General features: G+C 37.2%; 1 protein-coding gene across 3 annotated transcripts in view; it reads left to right on the plus strand.

Moving 5' to 3' along the window:
• The window catches only part of NNT (nicotinamide nucleotide transhydrogenase), a 41,316-nt gene extending 26,684 nt beyond the window's left edge, over positions 1–14,632 (plus strand). For all 3 annotated transcript variants that reach the window (XM_066339272.1, XM_066339274.1, XM_066339273.1), the window contains exons 18-22: positions 2,474–2,633; positions 3,948–4,029; positions 11,512–11,630; positions 12,355–12,470; positions 13,701–14,632. In XM_066339272.1, coding sequence (XP_066195369.1) covers positions 2,474–2,633; positions 3,948–4,029; positions 11,512–11,630; positions 12,355–12,470; positions 13,701–13,850 — 627 coding nt within the window. In that variant the 3' untranslated portion in view covers positions 13,851–14,632. The remainder of the gene's footprint in view (positions 1–2,473; positions 2,634–3,947; positions 4,030–11,511; positions 11,631–12,354; positions 12,471–13,700) is intronic.
• The last annotated feature ends 296 nt before the right edge of the window (positions 14,633–14,928 follow it).

A 14,928-nucleotide genomic window follows, 5' to 3' on the forward strand; every position in this document is an offset into this window, starting at 1 on the left:
AGTATTGTTATAATCAGGGGATTCAGTATCAGTCTCAAATCTGCATTTCAGGAGACAGAAATGCTCAAAAGTGTCAATAAATTCTGCTTTTTGTGTTTCAACCTGTGCTAATGAAGCAACAGCTTTCCCTTCTGCCTTTTTTTTTTATTATTTTTTTATTTTTTTTTATTTTTTGGTTTGGTGTTGTTTGGTTTATTGGTTTGGTTTGGTTTTGTTCCCTCCCCTACCTACCCTTTAGTATGATTTCTGTCAAAACCAGTATATTTATGGATACATATCTAGTACAGGTGAAAAGGTACTTGTAGAAAGAATTTAATATCTGAAACCTTATTTCTGCAACATTTTTCAATTAATTTCAATTAAAACTGTAGCCTAATCACCCAAGGGCAGTCCAGCTAATCTCTTAAAGCTTCAGCTGATAACTGAGGTAAGGACGGGGATTTCAACTTCAAAAAGCAAAGGCATGTACTGTTTGCTCATGCTGTGAATTGTGACTCTTCTGAGACACCAACGCAGTACATCTTTGGAACATTTGATTGTTAGCATATCCTTGTCGCTCCTTTATTCCCCAGAGGGAGTACCTGATGATTGCAGTACTGGTATTAGAATCATCATGGGATTCTAATCATCATGCAGAAGAAACTTTAGGTTGAAGAGGGACCATTATCTGGGCTGATGAAACAGAGCAAGAGAGGGGACAAACTGTGTTAGTCTTACAAATTGTATGCTGGCCACTCATGTATTAGCTATATAGTTTCTGTGGGCACAGTGGAAGCAGTTACAGTTCTCAGGATTCAGGATTTAGATTTTCTCTGGGCTGTAAGCTCCTGGCCATTGTTACTTGTCTTTGCACAGCACAGAGGGCTTCTTGCCAGTTGTTGGATTATCAGTGAGTGATGAAGCCTGCACTTTATACCTCTGTTTGTGGTCTGTGGGGCTAAAGAGGATGGAAGAGGCTGCAGAAAAGTTTTTACACTGTCCAAGCTATGTTGGTTAGCCATGGCTTGGTAAGGGAAGTTCTTGGCCTTTTGCTGTGGAGCCAGGCAAGGGTGCTTCAATCTCATGCTTTTAGTTGGTTCTCAGATTTCTAATAATATTTTATCTTCTTCATTTTTTCCCTTTGACTTGGTCTAACTGTCTTTCGGTTTAGATATGTGCAGAAAGTACTCTGCTTCCTGTAAACTTGGCATGTGAAACATCTGAAGAGGGTATTCTTCTGTCTAGGCTGTCTTACCTGACACAACTGCTGTAATGTTGAGATAGATGCCAAAGACAGTGTGTCCTTAGGTCAGATGAACTATTGTGTGCTGCAGACAGTAAAAGATGTTGATTTCACTGTGTTTGTGTGCATCCCTTACAGTATCTGAAACAGTGATGACTTACTAGGAAAAGCAAAGTTTCTGACATCATCATTCTGCTTATTTGTTATGATAAATTTCAAAGAAACATCTTCTGAGGGTATAGCCAAAAACCTGTGGAACTGAGTGATTTGAATTGTCAGTGGAGAGTGGACATCTGGAAGCACAGTTTTGTTGGGGTGATTCCTCCCACTTATATGTGTGTTCTCTCCAGATCCATTCCTAAATTTAGTCATGGTTTCTCAGCTAGTACAGAAAATGTATGACTCATATGTGTAATTAAAGAAGCATTTTATCCTCTTCCTTTCCTGCTTCTAAAGGTTTTTCCCCTGTAGTTACTACTTTTGGCTATTTCCAGTTATTGACAGATACTGCTTTGGGACCACAGTCACAAGTAGATGTGCCAAAGAAAGCATTTAGTCAATGGCTTTTTCTGGCTATGTGTCTAATGGAGCCAGATTTTCAGGGTGTGTTCTTCTCTTAAACCTTCTAGTTAAAATCTCTTGTTTTCGTTTGGTGGTCAGCCAATAAGTTAGTGGCCCCCTTCAGTACTTTACAATGTGGCTGGTTTTGTGTGGCTCATTAGCTGCTTTTGTGTTTTCCTGTCTTGTTGCTGTAGGAGTTTTTCTTCAGTACTACCTGTAAGAGCTTCGTGGATTCCATTATGTCATGGAGCAGTGCTGTGCTTACATGTTAAATTGATTAAAAACTATGGAAAGTATCTTGCAAAAACATGTGTGTGTGTGTATACCAATGTAAGAAGATTTTTAGAAACTCTGTCATCCAACATGCATTCTTTCATATTCCTCCCTTTTAAGAACAAAAAGAGACCAATATTTGTTATTTGCGTAGATTTGTTCTTTGTTTTGGAGAAATATTGGTGCTCTCCCACTACATGTGTAATGTAATATGTTCAAAGCTGATGTTTGGTGATTGCGGTGGTAAACTGGTTGAAAGAGCCTGTTTTAAGAGTCTTTGGGTTATAAGAAGGCAAATCAGCTTATAAAGACTATTGTCAGGAAGCCTTTAATATTTTCAGAAAACTTTTCTTTGTGGACTCTCACCTTTATTTTTGGATTTCATCTTTATGTGATCAAAACCATCCTGCCTTTCAGGCTATGAACCGTTCCCTTGCAAATGTGATTCTTGGGGGCTATGGCACTGCATCAACAGCTGGTGGGAAACCCATGGAAATTACTGGAACTCACACAGAAATCAATGTGGACAATGCAGTTGAAATGATAAAGGAAGCCAATAGTATTATTATTACTCCAGGTAAGACTGTTCTTGAGTTATACAGCAAGATGTTCAGAGGATGTAATTTTTAAAAAAAGAGACCCCCAACCAAACAAACACAAAACAGACCAAAAAAAGGTAGCCTGCATGGCAGCAGCATATCAAATGTTGACTGGGTCCATTTGATTTATTTTTGTTCTCTGGTCTGTTATCATTTCCCTGTGCAGAGATGTGTGCCACTTCATTTTTCCTTGCGTATGTGTCTTCAGAGTTTTTCCTTTTTATTTCCATTTTAAATTCTTCAAAACAAAGACTATTTTTTGTAAATTAATCTTACACCACAACAGCTGTACACAAAATTAACTGAATTTCCAAGCACAGCTACAGTACCAGTAGTACCAATATATCTGTCTGTTAAATCCTGAAAGACAGGATTTTGTTTACCTTTCTCATGCACTTGCTCAATTCCGCACTGGTTTATGGAAAAAAAAGGCCAAAACCCCCCATCCAAACTGTAATTAATATAAATACTGTAATTAAAGTTAAAAAAACCCAACCTGAAAACCAAATCCTGAATTGTCTGAACTAATTATATTGACTGTTCACATTGTTCAGTAGCATGTTCCCTGAAAGAGACACAAGACTTCTCCTTCAACTGAATGGCATGACTGTCATGTTAAACTCATTTTAGCACTGGAATATGAAGAATGCTAAAATATAAATTCATCTCTCATTTTGCTTCAACTTTATTGAGACCATCAGTGAGGTAGAGTTCTAATTTGGGAAGCTACCTTTGTTTTTAATGAAGCCTGCAGTCATCTTCAAGGACTTTTGCCTCTTTCTCCTGTGCTCAAACCTTGAGGACACCATTAACAATATATGCCTTTTATTTTTCACCTGGGTATAGTTGCTCTGATGAATTATCTCAGACAGACTGAAAAGGTTATTTGCTGCTAAAAGCCGTATCCAGCTACTAGGTTTGCATTATGCAGATTGAGATTCTGTTGAGAATGATGGTTGTGAAGTAACCTGGCAATTGCCCTTTTGTCAATTTTTCAAAATATGTCCTTGAAACATTCTCTTCTGATACAGAGAGGAACATGTCTTTTTGTGAAGGTGAAATAAGTGCTTCTGTAGTTTGACTGGTCAAATCACTGCACTATAACTGGTCAGAAGATCAAAAAAGAGATTAATTACAGTGGTCATATGAGAATATGATGTGTGATTTTTTATTTCTTTCATTTATTTGTAATTATGAGAGCATATTTTTGTGTGGAAGGTCCACTTATTGTCTGCAACTAGTCTTTCTGCACTAAATCAGGAAAATAGGTTAAAAATTTGAAATTCTTTCAGGTTATGGTTTGTGTGCAGCAAAAGCTCAGTATCCAATAGCTGATCTGGTGAAGATGTTGAGAGAGCAAGGGAAAAATGTCAGGTAAGTGTTTTCTTGATGAAGAATATTACAGGTGGTTTGGTTTTTTCATTCCATTAAAACCTCTAAAAATCTGAGTTTCGGTTTAGTGTTTTTTTCAGTATTGATGGAGGCATAGAATAGCAAAGTTAAAGGGATCTCTGGGATTCTCTAGTTCATCCAGCCCTCTTGCTCAGACCAGAGTCAACTGGAGAAATTTCCTAGAATCTTTTCCAATTGGGTTGTGAATATCTTGTCTCCAGAGACCAAGACTGACAGCCTCTTTGGTCAGTTTCTTACCATGTTCAGTTATCCTTAGGGTAAAACCAGTTTTTTCTGTGTTGCAATTTGCAGCTGTTGCCTCTTGCCCATTCCCTGGATACCCCTGAGAAGAATCTGGCTCTATCTTTTTTACTGCCTTCCATCTGTATTTATACACAGTGATAAGATTCCCTTGATCCTTCTCTTCTGCAGGCAGAAGAATACCAGTTTTCAGCATCTCCTCTTTATGACAGATACTCCTACCACTAAGCAACTTAGACCTACACTTACAGGGTTCCTGTAAGATTCTGCTATTGCAGGCAAGACTGCTTATTAGAGTTCTTTGAGTATCTCATGAAAAGATTATGGGAGTGCATGTCTCTGGTCTCATGAATTTATTCTGCTGGAGTGCTGCTCCAAAACACACAGATAATTCTTGGGTTGCCAGTGTTGGCCTCAAGTCCTTTCCTCCCTCAGGTTTTCCGTAGACCTTAAGGATTCTGAAAGTACTGAAAAGCAAACATTATGTCTTTCTTGCTGATTGTTTGAAATTTTGCTTGCTTTCTAATTATGATAACTTAATATTTTAAAATGAATCAAGGCTCTGTGTTCATTTCAAACGAAGTATTTTGGCAGATGCTGGTTAGCCAGACTCATTCTCTGATTTCCATATGTTTATTTCAATTAGATGGTGACTTCCCTTTGGAATCAGTCCTCTAGTGATTAGCGTTTCTTGGTTTTGTTTTTCTTCTTCCACTACATTTCCAACCTTATTAAAAAGTTGCATGTAAGCTTTTGCAGCGTATTACAGTATTGCATTGTATAATAGCAGAGTTCTAGGGTTTAGCAGCAATAGCTTGTTAGTGTTTAACCAGGATTTTGCTTATGGATGTATTTGTTCTTACATGAGAAATGAGGGTGTGTAGTGGTGTATTTACTTCCTGGAGCAGTCTTTGCACCTTGTTTCTCCATGTTTAGCAACAGCTCTGTGTGTGTCAAGATCGCATTAAAACATTTGAAGACGCCTTAGTTGTGCAACAAAAAAACCCTTTCATGGCTAATGCAATGACAGTCTTGTATACTTCTGGCTTTCCTTTCAGTGCTTCTGTGGGAGGTTAGCTTTTTTTTTGACCAACCTTGGTGAAATTAAAAATAACAAAACTATTTTTGCCTTTTATGTTGGCTTTGCAGGAGAGAAAAGTGAATGAGTCCTTGAGATAAATGCCTTATGCTTAAAATGAGTCAATTTCAGGAAGGGATCACTGCAGTGGTTACCTAGTATTTTAATGAAATAAATCTGTATTTACAGTTTGTGGTAATTTAGGCCTTTCATCACTTTGCTGAGCTCCCATGGTGTTCATTGAGTGCAGCTGTTGTCCTCTGGTTTCAGTAGGCCTGGAGTGCCTCGGGACCCTAATGCACTCACCATCCAGATGTAGTGACACTCTCACACACACGCTGTGGAGGGCTGCCAGCATGGACACAGGATTGCATCAGTCTGTAATGCCCATCCTGTGCCAAGAAAAATTGTGACTGTCATATGGTCTGGTTTTTTTGCTTCATGGCTCACCACTGATCCAGAGAAGCTGTTGTTTTAATTTGCTTTGCCTATAGCCATAACATTCTCAGTGAAGACCGCAGATTATATAACATGATGTGTAACCTTTGACTAGGATTTAAATTTAGAAATACAGGGGAGATTTTGGAAACTTTAGACTGTTTTAGTAACTCAGTTGCATAGCTAACATCATCGCTCACTTGAGATGGTCTTGCAGCAGATCACATCTTTAATGCATTAGTAAAGTCACAGAGAAAGCTGGATATTACTGAGCCTTGAGTATAGCTTTCCCTTGTCATGGATGGATAAACAACAAAACTTTTAATAGGCTAAATCCCATAGCCCCTAGAATCTATTGGCCTTGGAGAGGAAATGGCTGTTCTACAACTGGTGTTGTATTTCTGCAAAGTTAGAAATAAGTAAATTGTTGAAAGTTCTTACCTTACTAAAGTTCATCAGCCACATGTTATGTTGTTTGTAGAACCCTGCTTGTGAAATTCTGATTTTTTTTCTCTATAATAAAATTATATTCTGTAGTAATTTTGTATATAGAAACATAATTACAGTCTAAAACTGTATGTTCTAATATATGCAAGGGTTGTTGATATTATCCATATCCACATCCAGTTAACTGTCCTAATTTTTACCACAGTATGACTTTCCTGAGACATTTTCTGTCAATGTGTTATGTTCTCCTGCATAAGATGTTCTTTATAAGAAAAATGCCTTTTGGTATGGAAGGACTCTTGAAATTGTGCCTTGTGTAGACTTTCTAAATAATTGCATAGTTAATAAGTTGATTTTCTGGGAATTTATAGTTGAGAGACATGCATATCGCCTCTTTAATAGCCTTTCAAAAGAGTTGCTAATAAGTTAGTGTTCTGGTTTCAGTTTTATTAATGTTTTTGTAAGTACGTATCTTGAAGGACCTGGATTTCTGACTTTTGATGCTGGAGAATGTAATTAATTTTGAACACGTGAAAACAAGAGTTTTTTACATTTTTGAAGATATACTAGTATTGATTTAGTGTTGTACCTGTGTTTTTTAATTTTTTTTATTCATACCTCAGTTCCTGAGGTATGTGTTTAGCGTTCGGATTTTTTCTTCACTCTTTAATTTCTTGAAAGTAATAGAACATGTGCATGCATATCAATTACACATTTGTCTGCAAATTAATAAATAGGACTGGTTACTTACAACCGTTTATGGTATCACTTTAAAGCCATCATCAGTTGTGGCTCTACAAGAAAATCTAGAAGAATTTTAAAGGATGAGCTGTTAAGATGCTTGTCTCAAGCAGTCTTAGCACCCTGTGTAGCTCACTTGTGCAAGATGGAAATTACTGTCACTGATGAAGCATAAGAACAATGTGTGGTGGTGCAGGTTTCTGGGAAGCTGAGTTATACACAGCATGAAAACACCAAGTGTGTACCTGTGTGTCAGTTCTTGGTTTGTTGTAATCAACTTTGGTGTGTGGGTTCTGAATTATTAATGCTGCAGATGAAGGGACAGTTGGAGTCCAGCAGGTCTGTTTAAAACTCCAATGCTTTATTGCTGTAGTTAGATCTTGCAAACCATTTAGTGCTGGTAGCTTCTTCAAGAATGCAGCTGTAGCTGTGTGCTCCTGGGGAAGTATTGTGGGTGTGCTGTTGGTTCCATATGGGTCAGCTCACCTCTGGATGACTTCCTAGGTCAGTATATGATGCTTCTGGAAGCAGGCTCTTTGCCTGTAGTTGGGTTCTTAGGAAAGCTGTTGCAGAGGGCTAAGATCCACCTGGATCTTGTCCCTGCTGTCATAAACCACAGTGGTTGGAAATAGAGAGCCAGTATCAACCGTCATTTAAGTATGTGTAATTTAGCTGTGTAACTCAATTTAATTTAACTGACTTGACTGCAGCAGAGCCACTGTGCTTGGCTCATGCTGTAAGACAGGTTTGGGGGGCATATGTTGCCTTCAGCATGACAGCAGGTCTAAGCTAGCTGGGCTAGCTCTGTGTGTTGATGCTTGCAACCTACAGTCATCCATATGTGTGATAAACATTATACTCTGAGTCATGCTGCGCTGCAACTGTTACGTGGCGGGATTCAAACTGTGGAATACCGGAATGATGCACTTCTCTGTTTATCTAGTTTGCTGGTGGTTTTTCTTTTCTCTTCCTTTTACCTGGAATAATGGATTGTTGTTTATACTGAAAACAGAGCTGCAGAGAGCTGTATAAAAAAAGTGAATGAGACGTGAGGAGGCACAATGAGATGTAAGTGGGGCAAAATCCTTGGGGAAATAGGACATTTAAAGTGTTGAGTAGGCTAAATTAAGCACCAGCCAGATGTTACTTTCCTCTGCCCGGCTTTGATATAATGACAGGAACCCTATCTTCACATTGATGAAGTGATCCTGAAATACTTCTGCACTAAGTTAGGTGCTGCTCTTGTGAGCCAGCTCTTTTAGTGTTGATTATAAGAATATTTTTCAGCCAGCTCTATTAAGGATAGATACTGACATTGTGTGATGTATGAAAGGTAATTTCTATTCTGAGATTTTTCAGTCATTTTTCATGCTACAGTTGTCTTTTTGACAACTTCATAGTACTTTGACCACCTTCAGTCCTTTCTATCCCCCCAACTCCAGATTAAGTGTTTTCTGTGCTGAAAGTACTAGATATGTGTATGTCAGGAATTTTAGATATTTAGTCGAAATTTAAAATAAAATGCTGCACTTTTTGTATTACTTCAAAAAGTTCAAAATGTAAACTTGTATGCTGTGTTGCCTTCATAAAACTAAAAGTTAGCCAGTAGAGGCTGGTTAAAAAAGTTGAATATCCTTGCCTCAAGCTATTTACCTATGAAATGTGAGTCGCAAGGTGATGTACACTTACTTCAGTATTTGACAACTGTTGGTGGTAAGCAAGCCCCACTTTATGCTATCATGATCAAAAGAAAAATATCTTGTTGAATTCTGTGTTTCAGTGAAGCACCATAATAATGTTTCAGTCATACACAACATGATTGTGACTTCATGTTGTGATTTAATATTTCTTCTTGATTTATAAACAAACCAACTAACTTAAAGGAGTAATGCCCCTGCATTACTGCTGGCAAAGAAATATCAAAAAGACTTTGCAATTTTTCACTTGAAAGCATTTTTTGCCATAAAACATGTTTCTCTTTTAAAATAATTTCTGTTTTAAATTTTTTTAATATGAATGAGGTCCATGTTATAAGCATCTGAGACAGCATATGTAACAAAATGTTCTTGCTGAAATGCACATAGCTTTTCAGAGCTGCTGCTGTTGTGAGTTGGAGGCAAGATTGCTGCTTTTGTTAGACACATTATGAGCAATCAAGGATTTTTGGTATCCATTTTGCATGGTTACCTGAATTCTGAATCTTGCTTTCTATTGGACAGGCTGATTTCACTCCAGGGGTGTGTAAATGTTACCTTGTGACATAATGAGAGCTGTAGAGAAGCTATAATTTTTAATTATTCTTTTGGATGTTCTTGCACATCCACTTTTGAGTAGTACTGGCAAGCTACTGTCATATTTGGTTAACAGATTCTTACAAGCAGACTTTTGGGAGTCACTTCAATATTTGTCTAAAAAAGCTTTTGTATGAGCAGCTTTTTCAAACTTTGTGAATACACAGTATGTGGTTTCAAACAGAGTCTGTCAGAAATCTCTAACTACTGATGCTTCATGCCATAACTCTTCCTGCATGAAGATAATTTGTCCCTTTCTTTTCTTTTTTCCTTCCCTGTTGCCAAGAATGGCGAAGTCAAAGGTGAAATTCATTCTCTTGGCAGCTTAAATTTTGGCTTTCCAGCCCTTGAAATAAGATTGTATGTGTATATAGTACTTAATAGAAACCTCACGAGTATTTTGTTTTGTGTATTGCCAAAGCAGCTTTGGTCACAAAGGCACTCAAATAATTTTATTAGACACAAAAGAGAATTTTGTTGGAAAATCTATTTTCACTGCCAGAGGAGTGATGAGTTTTCTCAAGGGTACTTCAGAATAAGAGTTCTCCTACTGTACTGTTAGTGATCAAATTTGGTATAGTTAAGATACTGCAGTACTACACATGGCTTGTGTTACTGAGTGAGTGGTGTGAAACATAAGCTGTTAGTAATTTGTGCTGTATATTTGCTCTCCTTCTGATTCTAGGTATTGGCCTTTGCAACCGGGTCCCAAATGTTTACTAGCTGAGTACAATATTCCCGTTCTTCTTTAGAAACATTCCTTTTAAAAGTAGCTTTTATCCTACTGTTTGACCTACAGCTTAAAGTTGTAGTGTTTCTAATGTTATGTGGATTAATCATATGTCATTAATTTTGTTGCTGGAGTTCCAATTGTCTCATTTTTTATTGTATTAATGTTGCCTTGATGATGGAGTGCTCAGTTGCCCATTTAAGGATGTATTTGTATAGTCTTCCATTCACAAGCGATCTATGCTGATTGAACTGTGACTTGTGGTCCATCAGTGTTGTTATCCACTCCCATCACAGTGGTGTTGAAAATAGAAGTATGTGGCCATCCATCTGTCATGGCAAGTTGATTTATTAGTAATTCTCTCCTTTCTGAAGAATTCTGAATTACTTTCATGTAATTTTCAAGTTACTTGGATTTCTGTTCAGAAATTTCTCTTCCAAAATCCAGGAATTCAAAAATCCAAGCTTTTTCCCTTCCCTTCCAAAGTAAGTGTAGGTTTCTGAATTAAACATCTTCAGCCCCATACAATGTTAATATGAGGCACTTCAGGCATATATGAGTCAGCATTCCATCTGGTGATAACTCTGGAGACGTAAAGATAGGATGGTAGACGTGGATATGCCTTGCTTGTAAGGGCCATTAGATGATCATAGGAGTCTAAGCAAATACACCTTTGGTGGTTGCAGCTAAACCAGTTTAACATCTCCATTCTGGCTTTTTCAAGTTTTTAGTCTTAGGGAACTGCATATGTGCCTGAGCACCCCAGGTGCCACCCTGTTGGTCTGTCTGAAGTTTTAATAACTCATGAGCAGTGTATTTTCTCTAAGTTGTTTTTGAGCTGTTTTGAAAACATTTTATGAAATGTTTATACTTAAACTGTTACAGTTTCTTAGCTCTCCACCTTTTCATTCCCCATCCATTTTTTGTCCCCTCTTTGTTTCCTCCTAAGGTCAATTCTGAGAAGAAAGTGGCATGTTAACCTTATTCAGCAAAGGCGTTGTTTTGTGCTTGAAGTGGATTCCCTGTTAATTTTTCTGTTGAATTAAAAGTGCTCATAGAAGTTTTTCTTGTACATACTCCAGACATACCTGTGTCAATAAAGTCATTTGCCAAGGGCATCTCTAGGTCTAGGAGTGGTTTTGCTTCAGAAAGGTGGTATGGTCTCTTGCCTAAATAAAATGAGGATTTTATTTAGAATGCGTGTTTTCAGTGATGTAAGTTACCTGAAAAACATATTAAATGGGATAGTAGTTTTGGAGTTAAAAGGTTCGTTTGTAAAAGCCCAGAAGAATCTGTTGCAAGGTTTGAAATATGGTACTGCTTGGAAAGTGAACTGTTAAATTTTAACAAGTTTCATTTTATTAATTGCCATTTGTGCTTATGCTTAAGAACTTCTCAGCCTTGTAAGTCATTGGTGAAAATTTTAATGTATAAAACACAGTGGCCCAAACTTATTAATCAGGTTTCTTCCCTTTTAGGTTTGGTATTCACCCTGTGGCTGGCCGTATGCCTGGTCAGCTGAATGTACTGCTAGCAGAGGCTGGTGTTCCCTATGATATTGTACTGGAAATGGATGAAATTAATGAAGACTTCCCAGGTTAGCATGTGAGCTACAAGTTTCCAGTAAAACTGGATGATTTATTTGATTCTATTTTTGCACTGCACAGGGATTTTTAACAGGGATTTCAATAGAAAGTCAAGAAGTCAAGCTATTCACTTGCTCTTTGTAGAGGACTAGAGGTCTTTTTTGGCGGGGTGAGCAGGGGGAGCTTTTGTTTTAATTGCTTGTAGCTGTGAATTAAATGGCCACGCAATATCTTTATTATCTCTGTTACTGCCCCATCCCCGCAGAGGAAAATTACTTTAGGTCAAGTATTGTGGATGACTTGAACCCTGTCATGTGCTGCAAACCTGCACAGCATTGTACTGGCAACTTCTTGCTTTCTTACCTCTTCATTTAAAGGGTAGATTGCTGATAAAAGGTTTTTCAGAAGAATATTCAAAAAAAATGTGGCGCAAAAAAAGTGAAAATGATGACGCTATGTCTATATTCAACCACATATAAATATCAAAAGGATTTCAATTTTGTGTGGCAGGGTGGTCTAATGAGTCCCTTGGAACTGGGTTGTGGATGTGTGCAGTTTGTTAGATGTAGCTGGCAGCATATTTGAGCTCTGACTTATAATTTGCCTGAGAAGTTTGTAAAATACTTGCATGCATGCTTAACCATTCGGGGTTCTTCTGCCTAGAATGTTCATCAGCCTCAGTGTTCTCGTTTCAGATAATTTTTCATCAGTGTTATTTTCTTTGTCTTGCTGCAGAAACTGACTTGGTCCTTGTAATTGGTGCAAATGATACAGTTAATTCAGCAGCTCAGGAAGATCCGAACTCTATCATAGCTGGAATGCCAGTTCTTGAGGTGTGGAAGTCCAAACAGGTGAGATTAACAGAGCTGAGTTATCACCTGCTCTTACCAAGCTTTTAAGGCATGGTTTATAGAATAAGCTAGCAAGATTCTTCCACTATTCTGGTTTCCACAACAAGCTTTTCTTCAAGTTGTCCAATAAAATGGTCGGTGCTTTGCAAGTGCGATGCGCTGTTCATGATTTTATAATCATCATCAAGTACTTCAGTGAGACAAATGATTACTGCAATAGAAAAGATCAGTTAGAGTGCTTACATGTGGAGCCCCGAAACATTTTTTCCCTGAAACAATTATCAGTTTTGTTAAGTTTCTAGTTGACAACTTTAGTTCTGAGGTGGAAATACAAGAATGAATAATATGCTTAAATAAAGAATAATAAATAAAAACCAACAAACATCCCTATCCAAAAAACAGAAAAAACCCCCAAAACAATGTATGACTGAATCAAGTAGAGCACTTAGACTGTCCAAGTTAAACCAACAGTTTAGTTCTTTAACAATTTTGTTCTGATCTACAGTATATATACTTGTGTTTCCTTGGTGTGAAATCTTTGATACTTGTTCTGAATGCAGTTGTGGCCCCAATTGTTCTATGGGTTATCTATTCAAGTATTCAGTCACAGGCATATACATTTATCAGCAGTGTATGTGGTTATGTATTGTATATATATATGTTGCAATTTGATAAATAAACACAAACATAGTTAAGGTAAAACTTCTGTCTCTCTGCTGAAGGTGACATAGTTACCTAATTTGACACTTCATAGGTCAAACTGGCTGTTTTTTTTTTAATGTCCCATGTATGAAGTAATACAGATAAATTGTAAAGAGACTTGCACCAAGTATTTATATGAGCACTTATCTGCATTTTGTTGTTATCAGGGAATTGAACACTTCAAGATTAAAGTCTCAAAACCCTTCAGTGTTGTGGTCATCAGTGGATGATGGCCACATCAAAAGTGATCTTGCTTTGACTTTATTATATGGAATAAAATAAATGTATGTGTAATGTCCACAATCTCTTAATCTGAAATATAACATTATTTTTAACAACAAAATGTTTCTGAAATTGGTCTAGATATCAATTTATCTGCTATATTAAAATTTGAAATATTGTTTTATAGCAGTGAGCATCCTTTTTTTGGTTAGAGGTTCCTCTTTATTATTGGTTGGTTTTGTGTTGTCTTTGAGGAAGGGTGATGGCTGTGCTTTGCTGTTTCAAACATGAACTCTTTATGTGCAGGTCATTGTAATGAAGAGATCTCTGGGAGTTGGTTATGCAGCAGTGGACAATCCCATCTTCTACAAACCCAATACTTCCATGTTGTTGGGAGATGCTAAGAAGACCTGTGATGCACTGCAGGCCAAAGTCAGGGAATCGTACCAAAGCTGAATATTGATTTGTATTCTGCTCATATTTCTGATTACAGTTTTGTCACATAGGTCACAGAAAATGAGAGGTAGAAGAATCTCTCACTCTCATCAGGCAGCTGGCTTTTGGAGAAGACTGCATTGACTCCTAGGAGATGTAGTTCGTTCAGGGGATATAGACTTTTATAAAAACATGGGCAGATTAGCCCTTCAAACTAAATCTCCAATGAGACAATGCATAAGAGAATGAACATGTTCTTTTTAAGGTCAACATTGTGCTGTTACAAGAAGGAACTAATAACTCATGGCCATCTTTAAGTAGTTACTGACTTCCTCCTCCTTACTGTCTGTACTTCTGTCATGGAAATTCACTAAAAAAATACTGTGCCAAAACTGTATTCAGTCTTATCATCAAAGCTGTTTTTTGGCTGGTATGGACAATGCAACTGTTGATTTCATCAAAACTTAAAGATAAATTTCAAACAGATGCCAGCAGAAGCAAATCTTTGCATGTCCCTTCGAACTCAGGACATTCTCTGAAATAGATACTTACATGATTTGAGATCTAAGCATAATGTTCTTTTTCTTTGGGGATTGTATGGATGCTATGAATCAGGAACATTTTAGGAAAGTTACTTTTAGCAAACAGGGGAGGGGGAACACTTTTTTGTTTGTACTCAGATAAAAACCCCATTCTGTTTCTTTGGATCAGTAGTACTGGGGTTCTCTTTAATGTGTGCTTTACCATACAACACTAGATAATTGTTGAAGTGCTAATAAAAATCAGTTATTTTTCTCTGTTGATTACTGTCTTTGTTTTCTCCTGTTGTTTTTCCTGAGTAGGTAACTAGTCCAAGATTACTTTTAAAAGTTAAGAGAATCAAGCTGCCACCAAAAGATGTTGAAATTGAAGGCTGTAGTAAATGGAAATCATAATAAAATATTCTTTTTCTTTTTTCTTTTTAAATTGCATTGGTTCTTTACAATTTTTTCCTTCTAGGTATGACTGTCACTTGACTGTAGCAACTTCACTTAGCTTTTCTAGTAAATGAATAGGGTTAGACAACTGAAAGTGATTGAACAAGATACATTGCTTTTTT

Source organism: Sylvia atricapilla, chromosome Z, assembly GCF_009819655.1.
Source record: "Sylvia atricapilla isolate bSylAtr1 chromosome Z, bSylAtr1.pri, whole genome shotgun sequence".
NCBI lineage: Eukaryota > Metazoa > Chordata > Aves > Passeriformes > Sylviidae > Sylvia > Sylvia atricapilla.